Source organism: Colletotrichum fioriniae (assembly GCF_027942845.1).
Source record: "Colletotrichum fioriniae strain IMI 355084 chromosome Unknown scaffold_1, whole genome shotgun sequence".
Lineage (NCBI taxonomy): Eukaryota > Fungi > Ascomycota > Sordariomycetes > Glomerellales > Glomerellaceae > Colletotrichum > Colletotrichum fioriniae.
In genome coordinates, this window is record NW_027076837.1 from 1,606,044 (window position 1) to 1,628,985 (window position 22,942).

A 22,942-nucleotide genomic window follows, 5' to 3' on the forward strand; every position below is an offset into this window, starting at 1 on the left:
CCCCACGTCCGCCTAGCAGGACGCCATGGCGGTCATGGATCAACACCAAGATGATTTCTCTAATGTCTCTTGGAATACGGACGAGCACACTGCTGCCGAGAGTTCGAGTTCAGTGACGGCCACTGAGTACGACGAGGATGCCGATAGAAACGGACACCATACCTACGAAAGCGACGCACCTGGCAACGACGACGACCGGGAAGTTCTGGACTGCACAGTTTCTGAGCCGCTCAAGGAGAATGAAGGCTCCAAGGATACCTTTGTTTCCTACCTTATCACCACCAACGTAAGTGAATCCATGCTGCTTTGTAGGGTTTGGCTACAAAGCTGCGATTGCGGCTTCTTCGCGCGCTGACACGGATCCTACAGACCACATTCCCCTCCTTCCAGAGATCGCATACCACAGCCCGGCGACGGTTTACAGACTTTGTCTTCTTGTATAAGGCACTGAGCAGAGACTACCCCACCGCCGCAGTCCCTCCCCTTCCCGATAAACAGCGTATGGAATATGTTAGTGGCAACCGCTTCGGGCCGGACTTCACCAACCGTCGAGCGCATTCGCTGCAGCGCTTCTTGAACCGCCTCTCCCTTCACCCCGTCCTCCGTCGAGCTGATATCCTCCACATTTTCCTCGAGAGCCCCGACTGGAACGCCACAATGCGCAGTCGCAGCCTTAGAGGATCCCAGAGCAGCGATGCCGGAAGCAGCGGCGTGTTTGACAACCTTACCGACAGCTTCCTCAATGCCTTTTCAAAGGCCCACAAGCACGACAAGCGGTTCCTGGAGGTCCGGGAAAGGAGCGACAAGCTTGACGAGGATTTGGCCCATATCGAGAAGGTTGTAGCGCGCGTGGCGCGCCGGGAGAACGATCTCGAACTGGACTTCAAGGATCTGGCAGAGCAATTCCAGAAGCTCATCACTCTGGAACCTGGTGTCGAGAACGAAGTCCGACATTTCGCCAATTCGATCGAGGACACTGCTATGGGCCTGCGAAAGTTGAAGGATGTTACTGACGGAGACTATCTCGGCAGTCTCCGGGACATGCAAGCGTACAGCACGGCACTGAAGAGCCTTTTGAAGGCGCGAGAGCAGAAGCAGGTGGACTACGAGCAGCTCACGGAGTATCTTAACAAGAACACTGTCGACAGGGACCAGCTCCAGTCCGGTCATGGCTCTGGAGGCCTATCCGGTGCTAGCGGCCGACTGATGCGCAAACTCGAAGACGTGCGTGGAGTCGATCACGAGCAGGCCCGTCGCGATCGCCAAAGAAAACTGGAGATGAACATTGACAAGCTTACTACTGAGGCGGAGCGAGCCAAGAAGACGAGCGAAATGTTCGACGACGAAGTTGTCAAGGAGGTCGCCGACTTTGAGCGAATCAAGCGAGTCGAGTTCAAGAAGCAGCTCGGAGGCCTAGCCGACTCCCATATTGAATTCTACGACGAAGTCACGGAAATTTGGGAGAGCTACGTCAAGGCGATGGAGGATGAAGGCGTTTCGGGCACCCGCAGCACCGGTGTTGAGCCTCCCGGTCGCCGGCTGGCGGAGTAGTGCTAGAAGTACCGGGAAAACGTGGGCAGCGAGTTGAGAGCCATCATGCGTAAAAAGATTCGAGAACTGGATGAAGATTGGGCCGTGGACGAAGATTGGGCCGAACCCGCCTAATTGGGTTTACATGTTTGTATAGGATTAGCTTCCAATGGCTCCGGAGCATTACCTCGGACAGATTCAGCAGACGGGAGAGCGGGTTATGCCATCGGAGTATCGGACACACCAGTCAGGTAGAACTGGAGATAATCATGACGATGGGGCGTGTGGATTGTGATTAATGAATCAATACATTTTCTTCTTCTCACGATGATGACCTCTGATAAATGAGTGCTGATAATCGCAAAGCCAATGCGGCCGACTCTACGTAGGAAAAATACCTGTCGTTCCGAAGTATAAGAAGTACACTCTGGATTGTTATTCTTTGGCCGATTCGTGACCGCTTTCAAAAGATGCCATCCATTCATGCAGGAACAGGGTTATCCGATGTGGCTCAAGACAAATTTGCCATCAAGGGGGGCACCAATATCTGCCTCTTTGCTATACTGGTATGCGGGACATGAGTCTCGGGAGGGCGTCTGTCAGAGTTGTGGCTTGCGTTGGGAGCAGCAGTGCCACAGAACCCAGCGACTTGGACATAAGACTAGAGGAACAACATTGTTTGCGGATGTGCGTTCCAGGCGTCTGTCTCTCTTACATGACTAGACACGCAAACGCTAGTGAAGTCAATATCACTTAATATACATCCATCACATTCATTCATTATAGTATTGTACGCTGTAACGAAGGGGAGGGTATAATACAAGAGTCTGGTCTTTTTCGTAACATCGAAAGAGTGTTGCCACGGCGCGTGCACGAGAGTCGATGCTGGAGTGACAGAACAGAACAGAACAGAACAAACGGGAGCAGATTCCGAAACGGTTGGTTGTGTCAAGCGCCAAGGCAAACCGTGAGAATGCTGAAGCTCGGCCGTGAGCCCAGACTCTGAGGGGTGGTCTCTGATTCGACGTTTGGGCCCTCTCATGAATAGGTGCAACTTGCAAGGTGCAATACCATAGGTACATTGGTACAGTCAGACCTGACTCTCCAGTGTTCACCCCTTGTCTCGAGAACGCGTAAAGCAGAATTTCTGTTGCGTCGTATTTTGCGGGAGAACACCGTTGCCAAAGTTTCGATAGATTAAATTCAGGTGGAAAGATCCGAAGCGGTCGTGGAGCTGGTGCTACGGTGGGACGGGAATGGGAGGAACTTGGCTTTCTCTGTTCCTTATAACCGAATGAGTATTGCGACTGTTCAATATGGAGATTGGTTGGCACTCTCAATTTTGCGTGTTTACGAATCCGAGTACGTACTTTCCCAAGCACGAGTCTTCAACGACGGGAGGCGCAACCAGCAGCAGCAGCAGCAGCAGCAGCCGCAGTACATACGTAAGAGGTGAAAGGTGAGAGGCAAAAATGGAGAGGATCTGGACACCTTGACGAAGACATCACACGGGATCTCGTCGCAACAACGGGCCAATGAGGTGGGGCCGTGACGGGCTGCGCCAGTGTTGAAACGGCAGTGTGGGCGGTGGTGCGGCAGTGAGCTACAACATCTTATTGGGGGCCTGACTGGAGACAATGGAAGTGACTGCCCGCTGCTCATCCACCTGAATCGCTGCCTTCCTCTTCTGTCTAACGTACCTTAGGTACCGTACTGCAAACTTACCTACCTTACCTTAGTGCAAGTACCTAGGTATCGGATCCTTATCACCAAAAATGCGCAGGCCGCAGGACCCCTAAGTCGATGGGTACAGCTACATTTGACTAGCGTCCACAGGTTTACGTGTATCTGGGGCTGCAACCTGCTGGAGAGCACGAGGATCTAATGCGGCCGTGGCTGGAGGGAAGGGGTCTTTCGGGGGAGTTTGTCTGACTGTAGCAGGTAGCATTGGACGCCCTGTCCGCATCCTTATGTTCCTGCCGTTTTCGAGAAGGCCACGAAACAGCAGTGACAGAGAGCATTGAGTGCCGCTGGCCATAGAGTACGGATACGTCTGCCTTGTGTTCCAGGTCACTCACTGCTTCCGTCAGCATTCTCCATTGCCTCCCCATTTGCTTCGGAGTTTCGAGTTCCTCATCACTCATTCACTCGTCGCATTTCCATCCTCACTTCGTCACCTGTATCTCCGGTATCGTCGTTCTTGGGTGCTCAGCAGCTCTACCCACGTATACCTATTGGTGTTTCTCGTTCTCGCTTGGGCCATTGGCGTCGGTCATATCGATATTAAAGTCCACGACGACGGAGGGTGAGACGGAGCCTCCCCGCTGTTTATTACGCATGAACTCTGGCCTTTGCTGCCTTTCAAGTAATACTTAACCAACGACCACCGACTATCTCCATCGAATTTGCGTCGCCAAGCAATACAAACGGGTTTTGCCAGGTGATTTGCGCTGTACCAGACCGGCATACCAATAAAGTACATAAGAGGCGTCCCGTGTATTCGAGGCATTCGTAAGAAAAAAGCGGAAAGCAGTCAGTCGCGCTGCAAGGGAAATCGAGAAGCTTTGGCCATCTTCAAGGGCCGCCCTTGCCACTTGCGACTCGACCACGTCTCGTCTTCCGCTCTTCCCCCCAACCTAGACGAGCCAAGTCTCGTTTGTTCCCTTCGTTCCCCTGATTGACGAGAGAGGTACGTGTTGTGTCCAGCAACCTCTTCTAGATTTCATCTTTTTTCCCCTTCCTTTCCCTTTCCTGGTTCGACTCGATTTTGATACGGGCACGGAAGCTAATTGTCGACTCCCCTTCCTCTCCAGTCCCTCCTTTGCGCATTATCAACATCCCCTCGAGGGGTCTTCGGCAGCGCATCATGAAGCTTTCCGCGGTTCTCCTCGGCCTTGCTGCCCTCGCAAGCGGTACTTCCACCCCTCGAAACTACGAAACGAACGATTACTATGTTCTCGAGCTGGATTCGTCTACATCTCCCGGCCAGGTTGCCGACCGCTTGGGTCTGAGGCACGAGGGTACACTCGGCAGTCTCGATGGCCATCACATCTTCTCCGCCAGGAAGGTTGAGCACGATATCGTCAAGCCAGCCTTGCAGGAGCGCAAGCTGCGGAAACGCACGCTTGGCGGCTCCGACGTCCTCGATGGCGTCCGTCTTTCGCAGAAACAGCAGCTTCGGAAGCCTTGGGAGAAGAGAGTCCCCCCGCGGTCGCATGGGCCAGCCAATTACGCTCGCCAGGACGCGGCCGACCCTAAGATGGTCGAGCAGATGAACGAAGTCATGAAGACCCTCGGCATCGCCGACCCCATCTTCAATGAGCAGTGGCATTTGCTCAACACCGTCCAGCCAGGCCACGACATCAACGTCGCCGGTGTGTGGAAGTCTGGTATTACGGGCAAGAACGCAACTGTCGCCATCGTAGACGACGGTCTCGACATGTACAGCGACGACCTGAAGCCTAACTACTACGCCGCCGGTTCCTACGACTTCAACGACCACCGCGAAGAGCCCAAGCCCACGCTCAGCGACGACAAGCACGGCACCCGGTGCGCTGGTGAAGTGTCTGCGGCCAAGAACAACGTCTGCGGTGTCGGAGTGGCCTACGATTCCAAGATCGCGGGTATCCGTATTCTGAGCAAGCTGATTTCGGATGCCGACGAGGCTGTCGCGATGACCTACGACTACCAGCACAACGACATCTACTCCTGCTCCTGGGGCCCTCCAGACGACGGTCGATCCATGGACGCGCCTGGTATTCTTATTAAGCGTGCTATGCTTAAGGGCATCCAGCAGGGCCGTGGCGGAAAGGGATCCATCTACGTCTTTGCCAGTGGCAATGGTGCCGCGAACGATGACAACTGCAACTTTGACGGCTACACAAACTCCATTTACAGCATCACTGTTGGCGCGATTGACAGAAAGGGTCAACACCCTTACTACTCCGAGAAGTGCTCGGCTCAGCTTGTTGTTACCTACAGCAGTGGCAGCGGAGATGCTATCGTATGTTTTCCAGACTCTTCTATCTTGCCAGGACCAGAACTAACTTGTTTGCGTAGCACACCACTGATGTCGGCCAAAATGCCTGCTATAACGGTCACGGTGGTACTTCCGCCGCTGCTCCTTTGGGTGCTGGTGTCTACGCACTGGTTCTCGAAGCTCGCCCTGACCTCACTTGGAGAGATATGCAATGGCTCGCCATGGACACTGCTGTGCCCATTGACGAGGCCAACGGCGAGTGGATGCCGACCAAGATTGGAAAGAAGTTCAGCCACACGTACGGATACGGCAAGATTGATGCGTTCAAGATGGTTGAGGCAGCCAAGGCCTGGAAGAACGTCAAGCCCCAGGCTTGGTACTACTCTCCTTGGATCCACGTCAACAAGGACATTCCTCAAGGCAAGGACGGCATCGCGGTCAGCTTTGACGTCACTGCGGATGCTCTGAAGCAGGCCAACCTCGAGAGACTGGAGCATGTGACTATCACTATGAACGTGAACCACACGCGCAGAGGTGACTTGAGTGCCGACTTGATCAGCCCCGAAGGAGTCACCAGCCACCTCTCTGTCACCCGCAAGATGGACTCAGCCAAGTCTGGCTACGTCGACTGGACTTTCATGAGTGTTGCCCACTGGTAAGTTGATCGAAAGAACGCCGTGACACTCGAATCGAAACGCTGACAACGAATTAGGGGTGAATCCGGTATTGGCAAGTGGACCGTTGTGGTCAAGGATTCCAACGAGAACGAACACAAGGGCACTTTTGTCGACTGGCATTTGAAGCTCTGGGGCGAGTCGATTGACGCTAGCAAGGCAACTCTCCTTCCTATGCCGACTGAGGAGGACGACAACGATCACGCGCTTGTTGCCACCACCACTCTGCCGGCTGCTATTACGACAATGACGCACGCCGCCGAGAATACCGCAACTGTTGTCAAGCCCTCGGACCACCCCGAGCGGCCCACCAAGATCCAGTCTGGAGCCGACGCGACACCTACGGAGACTGGCAAGCCGACAGACACGCAGGAGACGCCTGCGGCAACGACCAGCCCGTCCAACTGGGTATCTTGGCTCCCGTCGTTCGGAAAGGCCGGTGTCTGGGTCTATGGCGCTATTGGTCTCATTGCTGTCTTCTGCTCTGCTCTGGGTATCTGGTTCTACATTCGCAAGCGCCGCAACAGCGCGCCTCGTGACAACTACGAGTTTGAGCTGCTCAACGAGGACGAGACAGAGGGTCTCAATGGCGAAAAGCGTACGCGGGGCCGCGAGCTCTACGACGCGTTTGCCGGTGATGACGAGGATGACGATGATGAGACTGGGGCATACCACGACAACCGGGACCGCTCGAGAGAGGGTAGCGGCAACAGAGAGACTGACAGACTCACTGAAAAATAAGGCGTATGACAGGGCAGGCATGGGCGTCTATTGCATAGAAATACCTTGAGGTTCTCTCTTTCTTGTCACTTTTATAGCATTTGGGCATTGTGGTTAGTGTATTTTTTCCACGAACGTTAGACGGCGCTGTTGGTGTTGTGAGGCGCAACCAATCAATCAATTGGAAACATTGAATAAATAGCCCTGTTACGATTTCCCATGTGCTCTTTGTTTGGCTAAGAATACTCGTTGGAGCTGTTGGAGAAGAAGACTATAGTCCAAGCTCTACGGAAGAGAGGGAGTCCTGGTCTAAAGTATTGACTTGAAGAGGGGCGGGCACTCCCGCACCGAACAATCCAGCTACTGCATGGCTCCTGGACGGCTTGAAAATTAAGCTCTCAAGGGTCTTCTGTTTGGTCTTGGTCTGCATTACTTGGACTTTCGAGTGCATTTGAGTCCCAAGGCTTCGTTTGGGTTTAGGTTCTTTCCCTCTTACATATAAACCTCGGTCTCTCAGGTTGAGTAGCCCATGTCAGAGACTCAGACAACGGAACGGTCTAGGCTTGAAACAACGAATTAGTCAATCAAGGTGCCGAATCAGTTGCTTTTCTTTCTTTCTTTCCCCTGCGGGCCTTGGCTGGTAATCGAAGCTGTCGAGGTCACCGTCAGTCTAACGGTGAGGTCCAGGTAACGTATGTATCTCTGTTTGCGCCAACCACCTCAATATTCGACCGCCAATTCGAATGTGTTCGGATCGACGAATTGACTTTTGTTCAAGTTGCAGGGAACTTGATTACCGGGTGCCGTATCTGTCCCGTCCGTACCTTGTTTTTTATTTTATTTTATTTTTTGCCCGGGGCTTCCTTGCCTAGGTTGACCTCGCTTTTTTACTCGATTCGACGATTCGAGGAGTGAACAATTACGAGACTTTCAGCCACCTTCTTTTTTTCCCCACCTACGAATGCGATTGTCTTCACGTTGTTCTAAAGATACCCTCCCTGCCTGTAAAACCCTGCACCCGCGCCTTTCCCCGATCTCACATCTCACATCGTTTGCTTGCCTGTCTTTCCACAGTGTTTTGTACTTGCACAGATACACCACTGCGTATGGCAACAAAAGATTCACCGTGGCCACCTCCCTGCCGCCCGCCTCATTGGCGGTTAGCAGGAACAAGAAGGAAAGCGGCATGTGGTAGCAAGCAAGCTGGAGCTTCCTTCCCACCTCACCCCGTGCGGCCGTGCCCCCCCCGTCGGCGTACTTCGTAGATGGCACGATGGAGACGAGGGGGCTCTCTGGGCCTGGCTGCATGTAAGCTGCAGCCATCGGAGTCGTGGTCACTGGTCAATGGCAAGCGAGGCCATTCAGTGGCTCCATTCCGACCGCCTCTTTTCTTCTTCCATCTTCTACTTTCCCACTGGGAAGCTCCTCCTTCTCCTCCTTCTTTGACTCCCGACCTGACAGCAGGACCCGTTGACCCAGTTGTATTACTCCGTAGCCCGTACCCCATTGACAACTAAGCCCATCCCCTGTCGCGGCTGTTCGTGCCCAGCGGCAGCGGTATTCGATGCGTCTTTCTTGCCTTGCCAGCCCAATCGATGACACGCCTGGGTCTAAGGTATCTCTACCTTAGCGGGCAGGAGCAGAGTGACAGAGCACCAAAAGACGAGACTGGAACAGCTGGAACTGGAACAGACTCAAGACCCCTGGTCGACGAGACAGGGTTTCTTGCGCTTTCTCTCCGCCCAAGCCGCCTCCAACCCCGGTCGAGCATCCATCTTGCTAAACCCAACTTGGTGGGCGAATGACGCCGTAGCACAAACCAGTCAACCTCGCCATTTTCCCAGCTCTTGGTTTTCTTTAGCTTCTGCGGCCTGCCGGTGTGTGTGTGTGCTTGAGTCGCCAGGAAAACCTCAAGCTCTCTCTGTCCAGTGGGAATCCTCGGAAGGCTCTTTTCTTAACCTCTCGTCTCATATCTTTCTCTCCCTCTCTCGTCTGTATCTTCTTTCGCTGGCACCAATTCCCTTACCCAGTGGCCTATCATCCCATATCTCACCTCTCGGCATCTCATCTCGGTGACCTACCTACCGCTCTCGACTTCCTTGCTCTTGCATACGGCCGACCTCTTTTGCGCCCGCGTGTCTGCATCGCATTGGCTGCTATGGCAAGCCGCATATGTCTCTGACGCCCGGCCATATTCACTCTACCGCTACTTAGACTCTGCTTTAGTTTACCGAGTAGTTTGTAGGTATTTCTGCAGGTTTGCTTCCCACGGACGGCGGTACGCACGACTCACCGGTCTTTGCGCCCACGTCTGTTCCCGTCTTGCAGCTCGATTAGCGCTTCGCAAATCCCAGCGACGACGGCAGACCTTCCCAAGGTAGCCAGCCTCGTCGCCATGCCTCCTGCGCCGTATTGGGGGGACCTGTCTGGCCCCAAAGCCGCCAGACGCCAGCGTCGTCAGTCTGAAGACTTTAGTCTCCCGGAGCGTATGTCACCTGAGCCAGTTTCCTCAACCGCAGCAGCAACAACAGCAGCGGCAGTAGACAAACCGCTTCCTCCTCATCCCCCAAAATCGAATCGCACTTCCCTACAGACAACAAATACCGAGGCCTACACCGAGTCTACCCTCAGCCCTTTCGCGTCGCCCACCGCCTCCAGCTTCGCGGACCAAGGCCTTGCCCCGCGCCCGCCGACTTTTCCCTACGGCGAGTCTCAGTATCCTGACGAGCAGGCCGAGAGGCGCCAGCGACGACGCAGAGAGCGTAACGGCAACGATAGGGACGAGGACCCTGATCTAGATTCTCTCTCCGCTCCCACGCCTCCAGCTGCCCCCGATGTGCCCAAGGCACCGCCCGTGAGCTTCAGACATCCATACGGCAATGGTGGCCTACCATACACCCACCCTGCTCCGAGTCCAGCTCGAACACCGCGACAGCCTAGTCCGCTGGTCGGCCCGGAAGACGAGATGAACCCTGAAGAGTACTACAAGGATCCTGCCCCCGAAAGGCAACAGCAGGATCTTCCTCCACTGGACCGCTCTCAGCGCACACTCGATGTCGCAACCGAGACGCGGCCACCCCGCGATCCTCAGAGCTCGTCGAGAAGGCGATCGGCGGGAGGATCAGGCAGAGATGCGCAGAGGAGGAAAGCATCTATGGGAGACTCTAGCAGAAAGTTCGCCAACGACCGCTCTCCACTGCAGAGGCTTGAGTCGAAGCTTGACACCATCACAAAAGAGGAGAAGCGAGCTCGTGTCGAGGCCGCAGAGCGCCGCGCCAGGGAGAAGGCTGCGGCAAAGGCTGCCCAGAACCCTGATCTGCTTCAACCACCTGAAGCTACACAACGCGCGCCGCGACAACAGCCCAAGCAAGAGCCTCAGAGACCACTACCTGAGCCACCTAGGCCACTTCAGCAGCTCCAACAAGCCGAACCACCAATTCAGCAAGTACAGGTACATCAAGTGCCCGTGCAGCAGGTGCGCTTCCGCGACGAAAGATATGACGATAATCCGCATGCGCAGCAGCACGCCAACGTCGCTGCTTCCCGTGGACCCCCAGCGCAATACTACCCCGAAGACGAAGCAAGACTTGCGCCGCGCCAGTCGCTCGACGATCGGCGACAACAGCCGCAGCACATGCCCGAAAGCCATAGGAGGCATGCATCTGGCCCTTACCCGTCGAGAGGCCCCGCGATGGAGGCCATGGAAGTGAGACATCCTCCGCCCTCTTCTGGTGTTCCACAGCGGAGTGTGAGCCTTCGCGAACCGCCTAGCGAACCTGTCGTTGCAAACTCGGGTATTCCCAAGCGCAATCTAAGCTTCCGCGAGCGGGCCGCGAAGGACAACATGAAGTTGCCGCAAGCCGCCGATCCTCAAAACCCAGAGGATAGCCCAGAGCCTACGCCGCCAGTAGCTGGTTCTAGGAGACCCAGTTTCTCTCTGACTAGGAGCGGGAGCAATAAGCTCAAGAAGCAGCCCAAAGGCGACCCTTGGTTCAGCATCCGGAAGGATGCAGAGAAGAAGTACGAGAACATTGAGTTTCGCAATGCCGCCTTGGACCAATCTGCGGCAGAAAAGGGCGGTCCTCCCGTGCAGAGATCTGTGTCGCACGCGGCGCGCGAACAGGCATTGCCCCCGGACGCAACAATTGAAGAAGCCAGACAGGCCAGGATGCCCAGTAAGGCTGCAAAGCTAATTGGCATTGACTTTGGAGGAGTTCAACGACGCGCGACTGCGCCGGCAGCACAACACTACGATTCCGACTCTGATGGTGAAGACCCTCGATACGAAGACCCTCGGCGCGCGCCTGTAGCTTCTGGTGGGCGTGGCGATGGATATCCTTATGCACCTCACGGACATGCCGCAGCGCGTGGCAGGCCAACCGACAGGGAGTACTACTCCGAGGATGATGGATTTAGCGACGATTCTCGGGACCTGTATCCCGCAAAGAAGACTTTCCGTCCTGGTGAGGGCATCTACAAACCGCCTGTATACCTCGATGAGTGGAAGAAGGCGACCGTCGGTAGCCTCTGTGGCAACATGCTGGACCTCAGCGAGGAGCGGCTTGCCTCCATTGATAAGGACACTCCTTGGTGGGAGGGCGGTAGAGAAGGCGGTAAGCGCAGAGAGAGCACCTCGCGGCCGCGCAAAGCTGAAGCCTTTGACGGCGAGTACGACGACACACATGGTAAGCTTTCCCATGGACTGAGGTGATTTATGTGCCGGAACTAACAGACGCTATAGCACCTACACGGTTCAAGCCGCCGTTGTTCCTCAAGTGTGGTCCGTTGTTGAGATACTGCGGACTCAAGCACGAAAAGGTTCCTGCCCGTAACAGGAATATCGCCGTCAATGAGAAGACAATATGGAGAGGCTCAGTTATGATCGTCACGCAAGACAGCGATTCCTCGTACGAAATCGCGCCAACATTGAGACTTTTCGTGCAGCCAATCGAGCTCCTACCGCCCCCGCCTCAGGAGATCTCCGGGGAGCAAGGCTTGCCACCAGAATACGTTGACCCGATTGCGGGCATCCCAAAGCTGGGTAGACGGGGAGAGACGCTCTATGTCCGCCCTGTGGAGCATCTTGACGAGGCCAAGGACTTGTCTAGAGACGAGACAGACAATGGCCTCTTTGAGAAGACGAGAAGTCCGCCAGACTACACACCGCCTAATGGCTCTCCGGACTTGCCTGGGTCTTTCGCCAGCCGTAGAAAGCGCGTGGAGATTGACGGAGAGAAGGTTTCCAAGTACAAGGACGTTCGCGGTTTCCGACTCCACGCAGAGCGCGGATGCACGTTCTGGCGCTTCAACATCGAGATCGAGCTTCGCGAGAAGCAGCAACGGATTGCTTACAGAATCAACAGGGGACCTGCAATGGGTTTCTGGGTTCCTGCGCTGGGACAGTCCATGAACATCATGTTCCACAGCTGCAACGGCTTCAGTGCTAGTGTCAACCCCGATGACTTCAGCGGGCCGGACCCCATGTGGCGCGACGTCCTCAACACGCACCAGTCTCAGCCTTTCCACGTCATGATTGGCGGCGGCGATCAAATCTACAATGATTGCCTGATGGACCAGAGCAAGCAGTTCCGCGAATGGCTGGCGATCAAGAATCCTTTGCACAAGCACAACTCGCCGTTCACCCTGACAATGCAGGACGAGCTTGAACGGGCTTACCTGGAACGGTACTGCATGTGGTTCTCGCAAGGTCTCTTTGGCCTGGCCAACTCGCAGATTCCCATGGTCAACATGTGGGATGATCACGACATCTCTGATGGCTTCGGCTCCTACGCGCACCACGACATGAACTCTCCAGTATTCTCTGGCCTCGGTAACGTTGCCTACAAGTACTACATGCTGTTCCAGCACCAGAGCGTTCCAAGTGAGACGGACGCTACTGAGCCCAGTTGGGTGCTCGGCAGCAAGCCTGGCCCGTACATCAGCGAGTTGAGCCGTAGCTTGTTCGTGGAGTTAGGATCCAACATTTCTCTACTCGCTGTTGATGGCAGAACAGAAAGGACCGAGCTTGATGTGGTCAGCGAGCCCTCGTGGCAGAAGATCATGGACCGCTGCTACGAAGAGCTGCGGACAGGCCGAACCAAGCACTTGCTTGTTTTGCTTGGTGTCCCAATTGCCTACCCCAGATTGGTCTGGCTGGAAAACATGTGAGTCTCCTTTGACTCAGTGATAACATGAAGACAAGCTAACATTTACAGTCTAACTTCGAGAGCCATGGATCCTGTGAAGGCACTTGGCAAATTGGGCATGCTTGGCAACACTCTCAACCACATTGATGGAGGCGTCGAAGTTCTCGACGACCTCAATGACCACTGGACCGCCAAGAACCACAAGAAGGAGCGCACAGTCGTGATTCAAGACATGCAAGATCTGGCGGCTGATAAGTCCGTGAGAGTTACTTTCTTGAGTGGTGATGTTCATCTCGCTGCCGTGGGCCAGTTCTACGCCAACCCCAAGCTTGGCCTGCCCAAGCACAAGGATTTCCGATACATGCCCAATGTTGTCTCGTCGGCCATCGTCAACACGCCGCCTCCCGATTTGATGGCGGATATCCTGAACAAGCGTAACAAGATTCATCATTTTGACGAGTCGACTGATGAGGACATGATCCCGCTCTTCCACCATGGTGTCGATGGTAAAGCGAGGAACAACAAGCACCTGCTGCCGCATCGCAACTGGTGCTCTATCCGAGAATGGACTCCGGGCACGACACCGCCTCCCACGCCGCCTTTGTCGGCTTATGATAGAAGCCCGAGCCCACCGGCGAGCCGTGGAGGCCTCTTGAGACGTTTCTCTTCGAATCGTGGCCCCGCGTACCGACCCGATGTTCAGCGCGATGAGTCTCGGTCACGTCCTCCGATTTCCAACAACAAGGGCAAGGCTGGTGGTCTGTTCCGAAGCCTCTCACGCCGCAACTCGACTGATGGAGGTCGGCCACCCACTGTTGACAAGCCCAAGCGGTCACTGTCGTTGACGCGTGTCTTCAGTCTGGGCCGCCGAAACAGCAAAAAGTCTCAGCCCGATGATGGTGGCATCAATGGGCAGTGGGGAGAGGAAGATAGCGTGGACGGTAGTGTCGATGATGGATATTATGGATATGATGATGAGTACGACCGCCGACGTGCTCCCAGGTCTAGGGGCATGGGTCTTCGAGGAGGAGGAGGAGGAGGAGGGCACGACGAGTACCAGTCAGGTGACGACTCCTACTTTACGGCACGTCCCGCAGCACGGATGAGGGGCGCACCTATCAGGGGCGGACCTGAGTCGGAAGACGAGTTCTCGCCCGGCGATGAGTCCCAGTTCACTGCTCATCCGCCACCTCGCGCCTACACTATGGGCGACGAGCGCCAGGTTCCTCGGTCGCAAGAGATCCTTCCCCGACCAAAGGCGTTCCATCGTACCCCGACCGGGCTATCAGTCAAGCAGAAGAAGAAGGCGGACACATATGAAGTCGACCTTGAGGGCGGCTTGGATATTTGCCTCAATGTGGAGGTGAACCAGAAAGATCCTACTGGAATTACGGTGCCTTACCGACTGCTGGTGCCGCGTCTCATCTGGGACGACGCCAAGGAGGCAGCTACAGTTCAACCACCTGCCCCGTCTGGGTTCAAGCGAATGTTCAGCATGAAGAAGAAGGATGCTGGCGTCGTGCAGCCTCAGGGGCCGGCGTCAGAGGAGCAATTCGAGGGATCTGTCAAACAAGGGTCCATTAAGCAGGGCTCACTCAAGCAAGGATCCGCCAGGCAGTCTTCAGTAGCACCTTCCGCCGGACGGGAGCCTGTCTACGATGCGCCGCCCAAGAGCGCGAGGTACGAGTCGCCCGGAGGTTATGATTCGGCGCACACACACGGGTCGTCGGCGAGATTCGACTCGCCGGCCAGACATGAGATGCAGAGTGTGAGGCAGGGTCGGTGAAGGGAAACGCGCGACGACCGAATGAGAGTTAATGAGAATGAATGAGGGCGGGGTGTCTTTTTTTCTTTTTTTCCTTTTTCTTAAGGCACATTATTGGTTCGCAGCATGACATATGGGCATTGCGACGGAGTAGGATTGCAAACGAGGATCAAAAAGTTTTTGGATTGCCAGCCGCCCCTCCCCCCTCATGCTGGGAGGAATCAGCTCTTTCTTCGATACCTCTAGGCCGGGTGGCCTTTTACGTTAGTAATGACGATTATGACTCCTATGCTTCCGTTGAGATGAAGTGATCATGAGACTTGAAATGTGTTCAGAGAAAGATGGGACTTGGCTAGCTCCTCGGACGTTACCAAGCCCTCTGATTCGAAGTTGGCTCATTCATTGAGACACTGGCGATGACCCGATAGCCCGCTCTATTTCCTGCTGCACAGCTCGACTGAAGCGTGAGCCATTGCCCTCGCTAGAGGCTTAAGGCGACTTTGGATTTGGTTGATGTCGTCAAGTTGCCAGGTCCTTCACTTGAATTTCAAAATTGCAGCAGAATGTGGTCATGTCAAACTTTGAATTTTAGTTGCAGCCTTTACAAACCAGTCAGTATTGGGCGACGACAAGGGGGAAATAGAAGAGGGGGGGGGAAGAAACCTACCTTTTCAGACTGAATCGCGCATGCCGATGTGCTTTTCCCGCGACCAGCTATCTGTCTGTCTTAAGCTTGGTCGCGACACATCGGCAAAGGCCTATACCCCCATCAAGGCCTTCTTTTCTTTTTTGCTTCAATTCCACTCCCATCATCTTTTTTGCTAAGGAACTTTCGATACGTGGCGCGAGATCTCGTTCCAGACTCTCTCTCCCCCCTCCCACTTGTCTGCTGGCATCGTGAATTCGAGACCTCCTCACCCCTCGTGCTTTGCGCCGCCGTCCCCCTTTTTGATTGCTTCATCTAGCGTTCGAAAAAATCATTCAATGTCGTCGCCGTCCTTGGCAGCAACGACTTCTCTCTCGACGCTACGGCTGCGACTGCGTCCGCGACCGCGGTTCTGAGCTCTCGCGCCGCCGCGGATGTTCTGGTTGTTGTTGTTGCCGCCCTTGCCGCCGGGCGGGGGCCGGACAAAGGCGAAGTCGACGTAGACGGTCTGTTCGAGGAGTTTCGCCTCGTGTGCGCCGTCGATTGCGGCGCGGGCTTCGGCGAGGGTTGCGTACTCGATGAGGGCGTAGCCCTATTGTCTTCAATGTCAGCTTTTTCAACGCTTTCCTCCCAAAAGGGCTTCATCTCTTTGTGGGTTGTAGGATTGTAGTCTAGAAGAAAAGTTGAATGCTAAAAAAGTAGAGAGAGAGAGAGAGGGGGGCGCGCACCTTGACGTAACCGCTTCTCCGGTCGAGGTTGAGGTGCAGGTTCTTGATCTCGCCGTACTCGCCAAACATATCCTGGATGGACTCCTCGTCGGCCTCCTCGTGGACGTTTGTGACCATGATGATCCAGCCCTCGATGGAGCGGACGGCGGTCGCGCGACCATGGGTCTGCATCTCGGATTCGTTGCGCACCGGAGCGGCACTGCCGGCGGCTCCTCCTCGGCGGCGGAGGGGAGGGGGTTGTCGATTTCATTTCCACGTCGGCCATTTTGAAGGATGGGGGCTGTGGGATTAGGAGAGGGAAGCTGGTAGAGTTAGCCCTACTGGTTTCAATGTCTGAATGGGATCGCTGTGAGCTTACGATGGGGTGTTTTGGTGGAGGTTGGGTGAGGCGGGGAGCTGGTGAGCTTTTGGCAAGGCTGAGAGATCGTGAGAATGGACAATGACAGACTGTAAACCTGACTGCTCCCCAAGAATGCGCGGGACGGACAAGGTGCAAAAAAAGTGGAGGGGACGTTGGAATGGAGATCTCTGAGTGGAGGTACGTAGCGAATTGCGGGAGCTTGTGCACGGGCTCCCTGACGATCCTCGCGTGGCCGCGAATCTCATCGTCCCCTGAGCACTGCGATGGGACAGTGGGTTGACGATGTTGATTGATCAATGACTTTTTTTTTTTTTACACAAGGAGGAGATACTTGGACATTTAGCAGAATGTGTTGGTGATTTGTATTGCAAGAGTAAACAGCATGGTGTTTACTTGAGGATATCGAAGAATTGAAGAGTGAAAAGGGGGCGAGGTAGAAGAAACGTCTCGCTGAAATGACACCTCTGGTTTCTGGGAACCAAAACTCCTGTAACGCCCAACCCAAGTTCCCATCATCCACCTGCCACCCCTATAAGCGCATCATGGCTTTTCATGGGCAAGCGCTTGATCAAAAGGCATCAAAGTGGGCGCGCCATTCGGATTGAAGAGTGACTAGAAAGTTTGACCGTTTGGTCTTGAGAGAAGGAAAGGGGGAATCGAGGAAGATTCTGAAAATGTGGCACTTTCTTAGAAGCGCATGCACATCATGAGGCAGTCCATGCAGCTCGAACAGCACTGGGCCTGTGAGGTATTGAGGGCGCTCGTCAGCAGGATGTAATCGATAACGCTCAGATACGATGGATATTCCAAAACTTAAAACTTACGCAAGACCAACCCTCTTTCTGGGTGTCCTCCTCCTTGGGTTGCCCCATGTTGGGATCCATGGTCTGTCTTTGCGGTTGATCGGTCGTCATCTTGAGTGATTTTGTCTGGGTGAGTTGGACGGTTTGACTTATTGGCAGCTTGTTTGCCTGACGTTGAGAAAGCTCGATTCTCCCTAGGATGAAGGAGTGACTGGGAATCCAAATCGGCAGAGAGAAGAAGAAAAAAAAGACACGAAAATTGCAGTGAAGAAGATTACTCCGATTCGAAACGACAGAGGGACAGGATGGTGTGTCTCCTCCCTCAATTATATCTCAAACAAGCACATCGATCTTATTGCACCCATTTCTTCCAGGTCTCATCTCCTTGGGTGCCGTGGGTGGTGCCCAGGAAAACCAGTGAGAGTAGGAGAGGGCTGTGCAGCAACCCCGCCAAGGATCTTCCCATCCATACAATTTTAAACCTCGTCGACCCAGAATACGCGGACGCTTACCACTCCCCCTTCGTACACAATACCCCCGTACACAAAAGCACCACACACGCCAGTGACAACCACCACATGCTCGCGTTGCAGGACAACTGCGCACCCGCCAGATTAAAAGAGGGGGGCCCCAAGTTTCGTCTTGGCGAAGTTGGCTCAAGGGGTGGAGGGTCGTCGCGGGCGAAGAAAGCGGATACCCGACTCGACTGCTACAAGAATCATCAACAGGGTTACATGGAAGTGACACGGCGAGGCTACTTGGTTGCTTTGAAATGGCAGCAGCAAACCAGAGCGCCAAGTTGGTCAGACAGAAAAAAAAAAACTGGATTCATGGGCCAATGCTGATCGGCGTCGATACGGATAGGTAATTGGCCCGTGTTACCTTGTTTTCCGTTATTCATTGATGGATAGCTTCTCTCGTTCAGAATCTTCTCTCCGAGCGAAGACTCTCCGAGCCGTGATCCCCCGGCGGTTGCAAGTGAGAGGTTTGTTTGGGTGTCTATCAGCTATCTTGGCGAAACAGTGACACTTGAAACAGCCATTATCCCAGCGGGACTCGAGTTGGCAGAAAACTGTCACTTTGCGTGGCCATTCGGCGTTGTCCCTAACGTAGGTTTTGGTGTTCCCGGATTCGAATCGCCAGCAAAATTGGACCTCTGGTTGGCACATGTGGTTAATCTCCCAAGCACTTTAAAGACGCGGCGGCATTGCGTACCCCTGAGCAGAGTTGCGTAGGCAGCAGGTTCGCGACTCCTCCCCCCTTGTTTGCCATGCGGCACTTTTGATCCTTTTTGGTGGGGTTTGCTCGTACGGACCTGGTATGAGATACAGCTGGCTATGAAAATGTGCGAGGCTTAGTCGTGAGACAGGATGGCTCTGGGGTTGAGTCGAACAGAGAACTGGTATGCCACAAAAGCCTCAATGGGCCTGGCTGACCACTTTTCACCGTCCGGTAGGGCTGAACCTGAACCAAAGGTTGAGGCAGTGAAAGGCGGGAGCTTTATACGAACCGGCCAGCAAACGCCTCTCAGCTGTTCATGGATTGACCTCATTTTGCCGGGCTTTCAGTATCAGTGACATTCCTCCCCGTCTGACTTGGCTCAGGCAAGCCATCATCACTGCCTCCGCTGCAATAAGTATTCCTATATCGAGGTCTCTGTGAGTAGTATTTTATGCCAGCACATGACACACTTGATACTCCTGTGCGTGTTGATGCGCACCTCACCTTCATTCTCCAATCCGGTTAAGGCTTATTTCTGACGTTCGTATTTGCTATGTTGAAAATGGACAATTTTAATATCTTGAACAAGCCGTGTAATCGTTTTGTCTCAATCAAGATCACTACGCCTCCATGACTTCGTTTTTGACCCTAGTATCTCCGGGTACAAACCGAGATTTCCATCTCCTTCCACATTTTACCTTACTCAAAGTAAACTACAAGTACTGATTACAGCCAAAAGTGTAACCGCCAAACAAATAAAAGCTACAGTCTTGGGATAAGTAGGTGAACATAGCTCAAGCATTAGTCTCCTTCCCCTTATAGTCGGCAGTCCGGCCGACCTTCTCCCACGGGGCAAACGCCTGCGAAATTTATTAGCAGCTGTGTAAACAAGCAAAAGACAGGATCAACAGGACTTACGTTATCAACGTTGCGCAACGGCGCAGCGAGCTCAGGGAAATGTCTGCACAGCACGTCCTTCATCGTGTTCTTCTGCACCCAGTCCATACCCTCCCGCGTATACACCTCGGGACACCACCCATCGCCGGCGAGGAACCGGTCAGACTTGATGCGGCGGCTCGCCATGAGGATGAAGACGCGGAAGGCTGTGTCACTGAAACCGAAGCCCTCAGGCAGAGGCTCGCTGAGCGTGCCAGCCAGGAGATCAACGGCCTCGATGTCACCGTTATAGACCTCCTCTAGATCCGCCGCCAACTTTGCAGCCTCGGGACCAGGGCCGGTCAGTTCTTTGAAGTTGCGGACGGCCGGCATGTGGAAAAGACGGCGGAAGGCGTTGTACCTTGGCACACCGCGCTCACGATCTCGAAGGATGTCCACGGTGCCCATGTCGAGATGACGGCCCTGAGGGAACTCTTTGTCTGCGGGTAGGTGCAGATCACGGAGGAAATTTGGCATATTCTTCGCGCGAATGGCGCCGGGGTAGTTGACGCCAAAGGAGTAGAAGACATCAGCAAAGTTCAAGCCGAGGCCGTTGCTGTTCGAGGTCTTGTCGTCTAGTGGTGTGCGGGCTCTTTCGAAAGCGACTTCCTTCATCGGAAGGGTGTCGGCGTGTTGTCCGCTCTTAACTTTGAAGAAGGCAATGTCGTCAGGGACCAGCGGATGCAGACGATATACAGAAACGAATTCCTCGGTCAGGGAGTATGGGGCGCCGTCTTGATCGGTTCCTGAGCCCGGGATACCTGAGATGACCTCGGACTTGTTGTCAAAGATACGGCCGAAGACGTGCCACAACTGCCCAATCTCATCAACGGCTGCAACGCACGAACTTATTATACAAGAGGCTTACCTTGTCTCCAACCAAACCCCACCAGTTCGCCTCCATACCAATCTTCAATGTCGGATGCTTCAAGATAGCAGGCGTCCACTCGATGGTGTGAATCTTGGCCATGAGTGCACAGTTAATCAACCTTGCCGTGTCAAAAATCTCATCACTCGTCCACGATGGGTTCGACAGCTTGAGATGTCCAGCGATAGCATTATGCTCCAAAGCAAAGAGGGTGTGTAGCATCTCAAGACCAACCCACCAATTATGATGGAAGCCAGTTTTGGGGATGCCGTTCTCGCGGGGAAGGAACTGTTCGCCATTTACACGGTCAACCGCAAGCTGTCCATCATGGCAGTTGGATCGGAGCTCTACGGTCTCGGCCTCAGTCGAACCATAGATCTGCGAGCCGTCCCACCAGTGCGTATTTTCGTTTTTGTAGCCCGGCGATTCATCGTCCAGCTTCGAGAGAGTACTGTCAACCTTGGTCCTGAAGATCTTCATCTTCTTGTCCGGCCAGGTATCCCCCTTGGGCATGGGAACGTCCCAAGTTTCCTCGCTCGAGGTATGCTGCGCCCAGTCGTGGACTTGGAACTGGATCCAAGCAGCGGCGAGGAGGTTGACGATCGTGGCGGGCTTGAAGCCCCCCTCCGGTCTCGCAAGGATCTTCTCAGAGATAAGCCTCGGGTTCGGCGTGAACAGCTCCTCGTGAGTGGGCATCTTAGCATGCTCTCTGGGGATGTTGCGGCCGAAACGCATCCCGGCGCAGCCCATCTTGGGCGCCCGAAGGTCGTTATACAGACCATCTGAGTTTCTGACAGCCATGAACTTGGTGTCGGACATGGGACATTGTGCCGGTGTACCTTGGTCTTCAGGAGAAGGGTATGTGTCGTAAAGATTCTTCTGGCGGAGCTCGAATCGCAACGCTAGGAGGTTGAAGGCGCCAATGATGGCCGGTAGTTTGTGCCATGCGATAAAGACGTTGACAAGCTTCCAAAACTGAATGAACAAGAACTTGAAAAGGCCTTCCGCCGATTGGCGAACCTGGCTCTTAGCTGTAGGCTTCATGTTCGCTGTTTATTGAAGGATCATTGACTTCCAAACATGACAGGATCTTCACCAGATAGGTATCATGCCATTCTTATACAGCTGTATTATCTTAAATTGACGCCCCCCTGCGAGCCTCGAGCAGCAGTCACATGCCAACCAAGACATAGAGGCTGTTCAAGGCAGTTTCTGCAGAAGGCCGGCATCTCGAGCCTCGTGTAGCAGCATGTCATCCCGCCACCAGGCAGACGACAAATGGAATTTGTCTCAATCGTCAGCATCTGCCGCGAATAAGGAAGCATACAGACGCGCTGCCATTCAGCTTGCCGTTGAAGTGTATCCTCGAAACCGCCCCCAAGAACGGCGAAGCCCCAAACCTGTCATCCAATGTCTTGATTCAGAAGGTAGGATTTGAAGTGATAAGTGTGTACAACTCGATGCTGACTCCCCAGTTACGTCCGCCGTCCAATGAGCACTGCCGGGGACGATCTCCCTTCCCGGCCGCCTCGCGCAAGTGGCCGGCTGAGGTCAGCCAGCTGAAGCGCCTGCTGACATGTTTGTCTACACGACTGGATCTGGTTCGCACTTGACCGCAAACTTACAGCTGTAGAAGCCTTTCTTGCTTGGAAAGAGGTGATGTCTGCTGCATCTTTATCGAAACTTGCGGGATACCAAGCAGGAGTCAGAGTAAGGATGTAAGAGAGTAGGGTGCCTGCTGAATGTGAGGGTGTCGTCATCTTACGGGGCTTCACACAGGCCAATTGATGACTCGGCTGGAGGCTGATGTGCATGGCATGATTTCTGCAGTCGAGCCTTGGTGGAAGGGTGACCTGAGACATCAACATGAGCAATGATGAGTTCTTCGTTGGCATTACGGTCTCTACTTCGGCTCCAGGTGTCAGCGCACCCTAAGCTGTCTGTTGATATGCATTGCCTTGCGAGGCAAAGTGAAGCATGGGTTAACTCACAGGGATTTCCCATCTCTCATTTTCGAAAACTGCAGGTAGAGGGCTTGGTCAGGGACTGTGTCAATTGCGTTCCGAGTTGACGAAGCGTGGTATCTGAAGGGGAAAAGGAAACGAAACTGTGTTCCTGCGGAACGTTTTCGCTGGCCTTCACGTTCCAACGATTTGCTCTCGACTCAGCATGGTAACGGATACGAGACAGGTAGGTATAGCCAGGGCAACTTCCACATGTTAATGGAAGGCTACGGGAAGGGGGCACCCCGTTCGCCTCCGTCTCTTGAAAGGTAAGCAGGCACGGGCACAGATACGGCCTTCCCTTTCCAGCGAGCTACATGACAGTATGCCTGCATAGGTACTACAAGGAAGGTCTCGGTGGAAAGCTCCTTCTTGGACTTGCGCGGCATGAGATCGCTCACAGGATGTGTGCGCTCCGCGAAGACCTTATGGAGAGTCAGCCTGCTACTGCCGCTCACTTGCAAATCTATGCATTCAGCACTCATGCATGGATCGCTAGTCAAGGTAGTAGGGGTCGCAGTGAAGTTCCATCGTCAAACCCTCAGGTAAGCCATGGGAGCAT

General features: G+C 54.3%; 5 protein-coding genes across 5 annotated transcripts; 3 read left to right on the forward strand and 2 right to left on the reverse strand.

The window, feature by feature from the left end:
- Positions 1 to 25: 25 nt before the first annotated feature.
- On the forward strand, positions 26 to 1,551 carry SNX4 (intercellular trafficking and secretion; the record flags this gene model as incomplete). The annotated part of the gene is made up of 2 exons (XM_053193477.2): positions 26 to 286; positions 370 to 1,551. The coding sequence occupies 2 exons, from the start codon at positions 26 to 28 to the stop codon at positions 1,549 to 1,551; spliced, it is 1,443 nt and encodes a 480-aa protein (XP_053049194.1).
- A 2,845-nt stretch (positions 1,552 to 4,396) lies between these two features.
- On the forward strand, positions 4,397 to 6,924 carry KEX2 (pheromone processing endoprotease; the record flags this gene model as incomplete). The annotated part of the gene is made up of 3 exons (XM_053193476.1): positions 4,397 to 5,533; positions 5,590 to 6,164; positions 6,222 to 6,924. The coding sequence occupies 3 exons, from the start codon at positions 4,397 to 4,399 to the stop codon at positions 6,922 to 6,924; spliced, it is 2,415 nt and encodes an 804-aa protein (XP_053049193.1).
- Positions 6,925 to 9,298: 2,374 nt separating this feature from the next.
- Positions 9,299 to 14,835, forward strand: N0V96_000430 (uncharacterized protein; the record flags this gene model as incomplete). Its single annotated transcript, XM_053193475.1, has 3 exons — positions 9,299 to 11,588; positions 11,645 to 13,067; positions 13,119 to 14,835. The coding sequence occupies 3 exons, from the start codon at positions 9,299 to 9,301 to the stop codon at positions 14,833 to 14,835; spliced, it is 5,430 nt and encodes a 1,809-aa protein (XP_053049192.1).
- A 956-nt stretch (positions 14,836 to 15,791) lies between these two features.
- Positions 15,792 to 16,359, reverse strand: RBM8AA (RNA-binding protein 8A-A; the record flags this gene model as incomplete). The annotated part of the gene is made up of 2 exons (XM_053193474.2): positions 15,792 to 16,052; positions 16,189 to 16,359. 2 exons carry the CDS (start codon positions 16,357 to 16,359, stop codon positions 15,792 to 15,794), a joined length of 432 nt encoding a protein of 143 aa, XP_053049191.2.
- Positions 16,360 to 19,367: 3,008 nt separating this feature from the next.
- N0V96_000432 (uncharacterized protein) lies at positions 19,368 to 21,421 on the reverse strand (the record flags this gene model as incomplete). The annotated part of the gene is made up of 3 exons (XM_053193473.1): positions 19,368 to 19,433; positions 19,492 to 20,322; positions 20,378 to 21,421. The coding sequence occupies 3 exons, from the start codon at positions 21,419 to 21,421 to the stop codon at positions 19,368 to 19,370; spliced, it is 1,941 nt and encodes a 646-aa protein (XP_053049190.1).
- Between the last annotated feature and the right edge of the window lie 1,521 nt (positions 21,422 to 22,942).